General features: G+C 41.9%; 1 protein-coding gene across 1 annotated transcript; it reads right to left on the bottom strand.

The window, feature by feature from the left end:
- Positions 1-5,952: 5,952 nt before the first annotated feature.
- Positions 5,953-10,591, bottom strand: Kbtbd7 (kelch repeat and BTB domain containing 7). The gene has a single exon (XM_021182548.3). It carries the CDS (start codon positions 10,242-10,244, stop codon positions 8,172-8,174), a length of 2,073 nt encoding a protein of 690 aa, XP_021038207.1. The 5' UTR covers positions 10,245-10,591; the 3' UTR covers positions 5,953-8,171.
- Positions 10,592-11,706: the final 1,115 nt, after the last annotated feature.

Raw genomic sequence — 11,706 nt, 5'->3', positions numbered from 1 at the left:
AGAAAACTGAGTTTTAACTAAGTACACATTGACTTGGAATAAAGACTACCTCTCCTGGGCTTCCTTAACAACTATGATAACCATGCCATTTAGATACAATCAATGCGATGTTTCCAAAAGTGATGCATGCATTCCTTATAGGGGCAATTCATGCATTCCTATCCCACTTCCTCTCCTCTTGGTGACCAGGTATGGACCACCTTGAGCCAATTATCAGCCAAAGGATTGAAGAGGAAAACTGAAAACCCTGAGTTAGGTAGATCAGTATCCAAATAGCACAAAAAGACGTTTATATAAAAAAGTTTCTTTCCTTCTTTTGAGACAGGTTCTCTCCATGTAACCTCAGCTATCCTGGAACTTGCTATATAGACCAGGCTGGTTTCGAATGTGTAGAAATCTGGCTGTCTCTGCTTTCCTGAATGCTGGAATTAAAGGCCATCATGCCTGCCAGGAAATGTCCTATTTAATTAAACACCTATAGAATTTCTGCATATACAAGCACACTTGGACCTTAATTCTTTTCTATCATGAGAGAAATCATGGCTCCGTGGTTTCTTTGTACAAAACAACTGAAACTCTGTATCAGTTTGTACCTTCAAGTGAGAGCCATCCTATTTGCTGTTTTCTTCAGAATTAACATAGTTGTCCACAAAAGAATATCCTTGATTAAGATATAGTCTATCCAAGTATCTAAAATTATCTTGGGGAGTAATTCTCATGCCTTTAATCCCAGGATTTGGGAGGCAGAGGCAGAAGGATTTCTGAGTTTGAGGCCAGCCTGGACTACAGAGTGAGATCCAAGACAGCCAGGGCTACACAGGGAAACCCTGTCTCAAAAAAAACAAAACCAACCAACCAAACAAACAAAAAACCCCAAAAACCATAACTAATATCCTTTTAAAATTGGGCTCTCAAGCCTGATGACTGAGCTTGATTCTCCAGATCCACATGGTGGAAGGAGAGAACCAAGCCCCACAAGCAACAGTCGACCTCTATGTCTCCATGTGCATACCATAACACATATACATTCTACACACAACATGAGCATGTGCAATAAAAATTAAGAATTAGTTGCAGAGAGAGTTATTGAGTTTTTGATGAGATGTAGGAAGGAGATTTTAAATGGTTTTTTCTTCTTTCTTCATTCCTTCCTTTCTTGGTGCTGCTTCGAATCAAATACTGAGCCTTGAGTTGCAAGGCAAGTTCACTCTGACTGAGCCCACACCCTTAGCCTGGAAGAAGAGATTTGATCAGAGGACAAAGGCAAAGTAATATCACTTTGCAATCAACTCTGAAGAATTCAAATTCAAACCAGACATCTCTTTGTTATCTGACCTTAGAATTTGAAAGATTAGTCAACTTTCTTTAAAGTTTTTAAGGATGAGAAAAACTGAAAATTGGAAATTTAAGAACATTTAAACAATTTTACCTTTACAAATTGTTGCTTTATGTTTTTTTTTTTTTCGTTCATCTCAACACAAATTGGTACTAGGGCTAGATGTGGTGGCACAAGCCTTTATAAACCCAGTCCTACAGCAAATAGAGGGAGAAGGCAGACCTCTGAGAGTTCCAGACCAGCTTGGTCTACATAGTGAGTTTCAGGACAGCTAGGTCTACACAGAGAGATCATGTCTCAAACTAAAATGGATGACAGTAGGCAAACCACTAGTGCCTGGTTAAATGAGCAATAAATAGAAAATAATAGTTTTTCACTGTTAACTTAAACAGATACATTCTGGTTGAGTGTTGTCTTACTCAGGGTTTCTATTCCTGCACAAAACATGACCAAGAAGCAAGTTGGGGAACAAAGGATTTATTTAGCTTACACTTGCACATTGCTGTTCACCACCAGAGGAAGTCAGGACAGGATTCACACAGGCTAGGAACTTGTAGTCAGGAGTGGATACAGAGGCCATGGAGGAATGATGCTTACTGACTTGCTTCCCCTGGCTCGCTCAGCTTCCTTTCTTATAGAACCCTGGACTATCAGCCCAGGGATGGCACCAACCACAATGGGCCCTTCCCCCTTGATCACTAATTGAGAAAATTCCTTAACAGCCGGATCTCATAAAGGCATTTTCTCAAGGGAGGCTCTTTTCTCTGTGATAACTCCAACTTGTGTCAAGTTGACACACAAAACCAGCCAGTACAACAGACTCCTTGTCAACATGACACAAACACATCACTATTAAGCCTCAACCCTTACTTTCTTATTCATCCCCAAGATCTAAATAACTTTAAAAGTCCCACAGTCTTTACAAATTCTTATATATTAAAATTTCAATCTCTTTTGAAATTCAACTTCTTTTAACTGTGGGCTCCACTAAAATACTTTCTTACTTCAAGAGGGAAAAATATCAGGGCACAGTCACAAAACCAAAATCAAACTCTAACCGTCCAATGTCTGGGATCCAACTCACGACCTTCTAGACTCCTCCAAGAGCTTTGGTCACTTCTTCAGTTCTGTCCTTTGTAGCACATACCTTGTCTTCTAGGCTCCAGCTGCCTCTACTCCACTGCTGCTGCTGTTCTTGGTGGTCATCTGATGGTACTGGCATCTCCATAATACTGCTGTCTTCTGCTACAACTAGGTTTCACCACGGTGCCAAGCCTCAACTCCTTTGCATGACTCCTTCAGTCCTGGGCCTTCAATTACAACTAAGGCTGCACCATCACCAGTGGCCTTCCATGGCCTCTCACAGTGCGGAGCCTCAGCTGCTCTTCATGACCCCTTTATGCCTTCAAAACCAGTACCACCTGGGTGACTCTTATATGTTACCAAGTCCCGCTGCAGCACAAGGTACAACCTTGGCTATCTTGGGAACACAGCTTCTTTATGCTCTCAGAAAGCACTTCCTAGAAGATTTCACCTCAGTGATGCTGGTCTCTTCTAAATCCCACTAATTTCTTATCTCCAGCTAACCAGCATCAGTAGTCTCAGTAATGCAAAAGGTTTCACGTTAGTAGTTCTGGATTCTTGTTAATCACAGCTGATTCTTCAGCCCCAGCTAACCAGAACCACAGAATCTTCACAATCAAAACAGCAATGGCCCTGATAAGAATCTTTAATCTTCCCTCTGAAATATCACAAACCAGGCCTCCATCATTTGCACTGTTCTCAACATTATCTTCCAAGCTCCTACAGAACATCCCACCGAGCTCTTAACACCCAATGGCTCTTTTAGCCCAAAGTTCCAAAGTCCTTCCACAGTCCTCCTCAAAACATGGTCAGGTTGTCACAGGAATACTCTACTATGTTGGTGACAATTCTGTCTTAGTTAGGGTTTTACTGCTGTGAACAGACACCATGACCAAGGCAACTCTTCTAAGGACAACATTTAATTGGGGGTTCAGAGGTTCAGTCCATTATCATCAAGGTGGGAATGTGGCTGCATCCAGGCAGGGATGGTGCAGGAGCTGAGAGTTCTACATCTTCATCTGAAGGCTGCTAGCAGAATACTGGCTTCCAGGAAAGTAGGACAAAGTCCATGCCCACAGTGAAGTGTCACTACTACTCCAACAGGGCCACACCCTCTAAGAGTGCCACTCCCTGGGCTGAGCATATACAAACCATCACAAGTGTGTTCTTCTGATGACCTGTCTTCCTAATTATGGAATTTTTTACTTTATGCTTATAATATCGACAAATGCAGTTACAACATCAGCAACATGAAACACCTGTATCATATATTTGCTTTAAGATCTAATACACACATGGGCTTCTTGGACAATAATTCTATTTCTTACACTTATACATTGCTTATGTGTCAAAGCCTTTTGGGAGCCGACTCTTAGCAGAAAGCGGCTATCATATTTGCAGCCATCTCAGGCTATTTACTTACAGGTTGGTACTTTTCCACCCTGATGAGAAACTTGTTTTCCTAGCATGAAGTTTTTGCAAGAAGCCCACTATAGCTGAACACCCTGATAATATCTTGGTTTTCTCCTACACATCCTGGACTTGTGGTTAAGTGTTTCTAGCTGCACTCCCCAGCTTGTGTTTATATCTACCCATAGTTGCCTTCCAATAAAGGAGACTTGAGACTTGATCCTTGATCAGACAGAATGTCTTGTTTCTATTCTTCGGGTCTCTCTTTTTTTTTTTTTTGGTTTTTCTTTTTTTTTTTTTTTGTGGTTTTTTTTGAGACAGGGTTTCTCTGTGTAGCTCTGGCTGTCCTGGAACTCACTTTGTAGACCAAGCTGGCCTCGAACTCAGAAATCCGCCTGCCTCTGCCTCCCGAGTGCTGGGATTAAAGGCGTGCGCCACCACGCCCGGCCAAAAATTGTGTTGGAAGTATTCAAAGCTTTTTTTTTTTTTTTTTTTTTTTGGTTTTTCGAGACAGGGTTTTTCTGTGTAGCCCTGGCTGTCCTGGAACTCGCTCTATAGACCAGGCTGGCCTCGAACTCAGAAATCCGCCTGCCTCTACCTCCCAAGTGCTGGGATTAAAGGCATGCGCCACCACGCCCTGCTCTCTTCGGGTCTCTTGACCCTCAGTCCCCTCTCTTGCAGACCCCATTGACTGAACCTTGCACCCAGTCAAAAGCCTTCATGTAGTATAAACTCATTTGAGATAGTCATTTGCATTTAAAAACTAAGTCCAAATTTCAGATGTCAAGTTTACCTTTGTTCTAAGATTGTTATTGTTTTCTTATTTCTTTCAGAAATGAATAAAGTCATTTTTCCTTTATCTGTTTTAGGAGTGACATCATGATGCATTTTACTCAAATATTTGAGCCTGTGGAAAATGCTAATCCTTTGTAGAGGTGTTGCTGTCATCCTGTCACAATTGTTCTTACCCAGAAGTAGGTATCATTATACTCTTGAAATTATGAAAAGATAAACATATACAATTCCATAGGGAATGTCTCAGTTCTTATTATATTCTCAAGTACAATTTAGGACCAAAACAGAAAAAAAACTTTTCAATTAGAAGAGATAGGAGGTAACTTACAACTTATTTAATCCTAAACGAAGCTTTTTAAAAAAACAATTTATTTGATGTATATGAGTGATCTGTTGTCACACATTCCAGAGGAGGGAATAAGATTCATTACAGATAGTTGAGGACCACCATATGGTTGCTCGGAGTTAAACTCAAGACCACTGGAAAAGCAACCAGCACTATTAACCATCTCTCTAGCCCCCTAAATCCTAAAAGTTTTAATAACTTTTAAAAGTTATTTGCTAAGTCAGTCTCCTATCATTTTGAAAACAATGATACTTTATTTTGCCCTATTTTTGGTTAAGGCAGGGTCTCACTTGTAGCTCAGGCTAGCCTGAGAAACTTGCAACCCTCCTGACTTAGCCTCTGCAGTACTGGGGTAAGAAGCGCTCTACTGAGCTGGTGAGATGGCTCAGCGGGTAAGAACACTGACTGCACTTCCGAAGGTCCTGAGTTCAAATCCCAGCAATCACATGGTGGCTCACAACCACCTGTAATGAGATCTGATGTCTTCTTCTGGTGTGTCTGAAGACAGCTACAGTGTGCTTATGTACAATAATCAATCAATCTTTGGGCTGGAGCAAGCAGGGACTGAGGAAGCAGAGTTGACCTGAGCTAGCAGAGGTTCTAAGTACAATTCCCAACAACCACATGAAGGCTCACAACCATCTATACAGCTACAGTGTACTCATATATGTAAAAATAAATATATCTTTAAAAAAAAAAAAGAAGTGCTCTACTACCATGCCTAGCTTCCACTTAACTAGCATTTCAAGTGATTTAGGTCCTCAGAATTTCAAACTATAGGTACATAAACAGAAAAGTAGATGTATTTCTAAATCTTATAAATGGAAATGACAGTGCTTGCTGATAAACTGGCAAAGTCAACAGGGGAGAATTCTTGTTGTGAAACATTTCAACATTGCTACCTATATCATCACTGAACAATCAATGTTTTATTTATATACTTAACAACTAAATAAAACATAAAGCCAGGAAGCCTTCAGTTTAAACCCAGTTTTATTTGGAACAAGCAACATACAAATCATCTATAAAATAATAGCATCTAGTCTCTAATTCACAAATGTTTCACAAAATCAAAATCCTTCCCAAGAAAATGTGACAGTAAGCCAAGATATTACTAATATTTAGCCTAAGCTTTAACTCAAGAGTTGAGAACGATGAATTTGAGAATATGACTTTTATACATCAGTTGCAGACCTTAATTGTGCAGATGAATAATTGGGTGTGACAAGCATTGCCAAATTTCCACCTTACAGAACAAAAAGGCTATCAACAGAAGTTAGTGGGGAAGAAAAAGTTGGCCCCCAAACAGGGAAAAATAACTTTCTAAATAAATAGTTCTTATATCATTCCCCAGTACAAATGGAATAGAATTTAGACTTGAAAGCCTGACTACACTTCAGAAATCAGCAAACTCTAACAGAAATATTGCTGAGCTGACTATCTTACAGTCTTCACCTAGCCAATCAAAATAATGAGTAACACATTATCCGTGGTATTTGTCTTGCTTTTGTCATTTTATCTTTCACTTCTTTTCATTCAAAAAGTCACTTCCCCATGTTGGACCAGACTCTATCCTCTACCAGAGTGTAAAAACTTCAGCATTTTGCCACTAGAGAATAAAGAGGAATTTGCAATGTATTGAATAAAGACTGAGGAAGATAATTCTGAAAGAGTATAGAAAACTTTATATAGCATAAAACATCTGTACATGTACACCATTTGTCATGTATATGTATATGACAACCATATGTATTAATAAACCTTCAAAAGGTAAGCACCTATAAAGTTATAATGCCTGCTTTGTGTAGTTTACTACTTCTGGACTTTCCTTTACATATGGTGACTGAGACAGAAACTAGAGTATAACTTACAGAGAAATAGAAACTGGATACAGACACACCATAATAAAATGGCCATGTATACCACTGATTAGGGAAAGAACTGAAGAAACATACTTTAACTACTGGCCCCAAATGCCACCACCCACCATCCACTTAACTTCGTTAAGAGTCAACTTTTAATACAAAAATATCTTCAAGCTGAAAATCAAGAACATTTCTAGTAACTTAACAAACTGACAATATTTCCAGACTACACAGAACAGTTCTATACACAGCTTGAAGTTATAAAGGTCTTTGCTGGCACTTAACTTGAGTTGATAAACACTATAGCTACTGATCTCAATAAAATACTGCCTTTAGCTTATACATATTTTCAAAACCAATATTACGTCACAAAACTTTAAAGAATAAATCACTTTCTGCTGATAAAGCCTCTAAGATGAATACTAAAACTATATAGCCAAAATATTTTAGGGAAGCAAACTTTTTAAGACAGTGCATGACCAATGAAGAAAAATGTACATTATTTAAATCATGTCCAGTGAAGGGTTGTTCTTCTGAGTCAACAAAGCATTTAACATATACAGATCCAAACTGTGAATTTATAAAGCAAATTACCTCTCACTTTTTTTTTTGGTTTAGAAAGGTGCTTAAATAATTGATGACATTACTAGAGTGGTTTCTTTTCAAGGTGAGAAACAGGTCATATTTACCAATACATATTTTTAAATTTTAAAGTAAAAATTTAAATTCTTTGGAAACAGTGGAATCCTGATTTTTTTATTTCCTGTGACCTTGTAAGTCCACTGAACACATTATCAATATGGAGTCACTACTTACTAACCTTAATGTTTCTTTCTTTGCAGAAAGGAAGGAGAGCATACTAGAGTTTTAACAAACTATAACTGATACTAAAAATTTACTTTTAAAAATGTCATCTTTCATTATTCTGAAGGAAAATGTTATTACCTTCAAAATACAACAATTCTCAGTCCAGTTTTTCTAGTAATAAACAAGACCTCATAGCTCTAGGCAAAATTTAACTAAAACTAGGAAAATCAAAATATAAACATACTAATTAACTGCAAAACAAAATCCACTAAACACCTTAATTAATTTATGTAGTTTACTATGCATATTTTAATCATGGACTTTTAGCACAGCAAATTATTGAAATAAGCGGATTTCAGGGACTGTATGAATTTTGCATATTGCATTACTATTTCAAATTGCTACCCTTTCTAAACCAAATCTCCAGTCCTAATCAACTTTGTCTTTTCAGGGAAAGGGGTATCGTTTTAAGATACATTCCATACAGTAGAAACGACATCTTATTGTCTCAAAATATTTACAAAGAACCCTACTGATCTGGTGCATTTCGCTGAGGCGCAACCTGTACCCAGACTTCATCATCAGAAAAAGAACTTGAACTTCCTGACTCAGAGTCCAGTTCACTGAATCCATCTAAGTCCCATTCAGTGCTAGACTCACTCCTTGCATCATCTTCCTCAGTGATGAAACTCTGACCAGGTTCAAGACAAGAAGGATAAACTCGATCACACAGGCAAATAAAGCCAGAGTCAAACTGCAAAAGGCCTAACATGGTGCCTATATTAATCCATTGGTCTTCCCTAGTATCATACTCATATACTGTGACTCGGTTCTTTTTCCACTGTGGGGTGTTAGAGGTGATGAGCAGCAACTTTTGGTCATGATTGACAATCTGGTAGTTGTGGGTTTCTGAGTCCAGTGGGATATTACTAATCCGCCTCCACTCTCCTCTAGCGGGGTTGTAGACCTTCATGACTGGGATGTCACAGATACAATAGATTTCCTCTTTGAAGACACAGGCTTCTTGAAAGTCACTTCGTTTGAGAGATGCACAATTCAGCCACATATTATGGCTAGGATCATAGCAGAGCATGCGCTTACTGTTGACAGCGTAAAGATAATTCTGAACTACTATTAGTTCAAATGAATAAAAGGAATGTGGTACAGGAGCCACCAATGCCCATTGGTTCCTCTGGACACTGTAGCATTCCACTTCCTTCAATTTAACTCCAGTAATCGGGTCTCTCCCACCCAAGATGTAAATGTAGCCATTCAGATAGGCTACATCCATACCCTCTCGACACAGCAAGCGATCTGCCAGCTGATGCCAACTATTTTGGGCTGGTTTATACACCCATAGGTCTTTCCTGGGCTGGGCAGCAAGATAGATGTCATGGTCTGGAGACACACAAACAGCTGAAGATGTAATGGTCTTAGTGTGTGCCAAGCTAGTCAAAGGAGACGGCATTGTGTAAATATCTCCGGAATAAGGGTCGTAACAGAGAAATGGATCTCGGGGGTGTCCAAAAAATATTACCATCTCTTTGGCACACATACCCAACCTTTGGGGTGGGTTTTCTGCTACCGATACAACTGAGCTACTGCTGCTGCTGCTATTGCTGCTATTATTGCTATCACTGCTGTGGCTGCTATTTGGCTTGGCAACCACTGACTTATACAACCTATCACCAAATCGCAGCTGCAGGAGGGCCCCTTCAATAATGTCCAGGCAGTATTTCTTCACAATAGGCTTGCTCAGTAGCCCTGCCAGGTAGTCCTGCTCTTCTGCAGGAAAATGCGCCCAACGAATACACTTAAAGACTTCCCCAGCACTGGGACCCCGCTCTTTCGGAGCAGCCTCCAGCCACTGCACCGCCACATGACACACAGTCCTCTCACTCTCTACATCCAAGCTGTCCAGACGCAGGACCGCCAGCAGCTGGGCCAGGGTCAGATCTGCCAGCGTCTCCTCCCGAATGGACCCCATCCTGCTGAGCTGCTTGAAGTTGTGAGCTATGAAGGACTGGGCCTGAGATCGCAGCTGGTGGTGGTCAAAGGCATCAGCAAACTTGAGGATGGCAGTGCAGTTGGTCAGGTCAAGGCGGCGAGCCAGGAAGGAGGCACAGGCTTCGCGCACGTACTCCAGCTGCAGCATATCCGAGGCCGCGTACAGGCGCTGCACGTTGGCCTCGCTGAGCGACACGCGACCGGTGTAGCAGTAGTCCACCAAGACCTCGAAGGACTCGGCATCCACGTCGTGGATCGTCACGCTGGCCTGCTGGCTCTCGTACATGCCCCCCGTGAACATGCTCTTGAAGTAGGGGCAAGCGGCCGCCAGCACGTTGCGGTTGCACGAGAAGAGGCGCCCCGTGCCCGGCCCGCTGCCAGGCGTCACCACCTCGATGGTCACATCGCACAGCAGCCGCGCGTCGTAGAAAGACTTGAGCTGTGCCAGGAGGGCTGCGGAATGGGCCGCGTCCTTTAATTCCTCCGGGCCCGTGAAAAAGGCCGACACCGAGGGCTTGGAAATCCTTTTGGGCCGCCTCCCGCCGCGGGGGCTGGCGAGGCGGCGAGAGCGCGGGGCGTCTTCCCGGGATTGCATGGTGGAGATGGCGGCGGGGCGCCGAGAGCGAGAACGGCTGCAGACGCCCGGCTCCTCCTCACGCCTCCCTCGCCGACGCCGACTCAGCGGCGTCCCAGAACAGACTCGGCTCGCGGCCGCAATTACTCAGCTGGGCCTTCGGGGCGGAGCCGTCTGCCTTTATCGCGTAGTCCCCGGCTGACTCACTGTTTCCCTTCACGCCCTTTCTCAGCCCTTAGCTCACCCTCACACGACCCTGGGGTCTAGCCGCAGGAGCAGCTTCTGCCGAGCGGGCGAGACGGGTAGATCCCCGGACGAACTACTCTTCCCAGGTTGCCTTTCGCGCGCCTCGATGCATGACGGGATCCTCCGGCTCGCGGACTCTATTAAGAGGCCGAAGCCGCTTTGCATCTTGGGAATTGTAGTTTACGTAACCTCTTCATCTTTTTTGTTACTGGATCCTTTCACTGAGGTAGAAAGTGGATAGTATCCGGAATTTGATATTTTAGGTTTCAGTCTTGCGTAGTGGCTTACGTCTTTAGTCCCAGCACCAGGGAGGCTGAGGCAGGGGGATCCCTTGAGTTTGAGAACAGCTTGGTCTGCATAGTGATTTCCAGGACAGCTTGAGCTATGTAGAGAGAACCCATCTCACTAAAATAAAATAAAATAAAATGGCTTTCAAGTCCAGAGTAAAAGTATCCACTCTATTATTTGTTTGCATGACTTCCTCCTGAAAACTTTTATTGAATTTGAAAACTGAGGATAGCAGTATTTTAGTTTTGTGAAGACTGAATGGTATGTGCAATTTACAGAGTTCTTTTGTTGTGGATTAATTATAGACCCTGGGGCTAATTATATTTGATGTTAATTCCATTTTCCTGTGAGAGCTTGTGAACAAGGAATGAATTGGCACCAGGTGGATTTCCTGTAAACCTGCTTCCCACCTTAATTTGAAAAATAAAGGAGAGCTGAGTATTGGGCAGATAAAGGGAAGGTGGAAAGAGAAGATGAAGAGCAAAAGGAAGAAGAAAAGTATGTGCTGTATGCCTACACTACCGTCTTCCACATCTTATGTCACCCCTTAGAACTTTCGGTTTCTCCAGGCCATGTGCTTCTGCTCCACTTGAGTTTGGTTGTCAGCTAATGGGCTTTTGAGAAGTGACTAGATCCTAGGGGTTCACTACCATGCAACTAATGGGTCTTTTCTAAAAGTTTAATCAATTTGAATCTTCATTACATTTTTGCTTATGCTGTGTGAGAGTATGTGACACATGTGTGAAGGTTAGAGCATAACTTGATGCAGTCTGTTTTCCTTCCACCACGTGGGTTCTGGTGATCAAACTCAGGCCTTGAGGCTTGGTAACAAGTGCTTTTCCTAGCTAAGACATTTCACCCATCCTGCAGGTTAAATGTGAGAAACCAGGAGCAGATAGCAATGTAATGCAAAGGAGAGTCTTCTCGGGAAATGATTCTGAAACAATTA

This window comes from Mus caroli, unplaced genomic scaffold, assembly GCF_978045245.1.
Source record: "Mus caroli unplaced genomic scaffold, Mus_caroli_1 scaffold_12, whole genome shotgun sequence".
NCBI lineage: Eukaryota > Metazoa > Chordata > Mammalia > Rodentia > Muridae > Mus > Mus caroli.
The sequence above is the reverse complement of the archived record's forward strand: the minus strand, read 5'-3'. Positions and strand labels throughout refer to the sequence as shown.

Excerpts from the sequence above, each read along its gene's own strand:
- Kbtbd7 (XM_021182548.3), bottom strand. The coding sequence starts at position 10,244 with ATGCAATCCCGGGAAGACGCCCCGCGCTCTCGCCGCCTCGCCAGCCCC.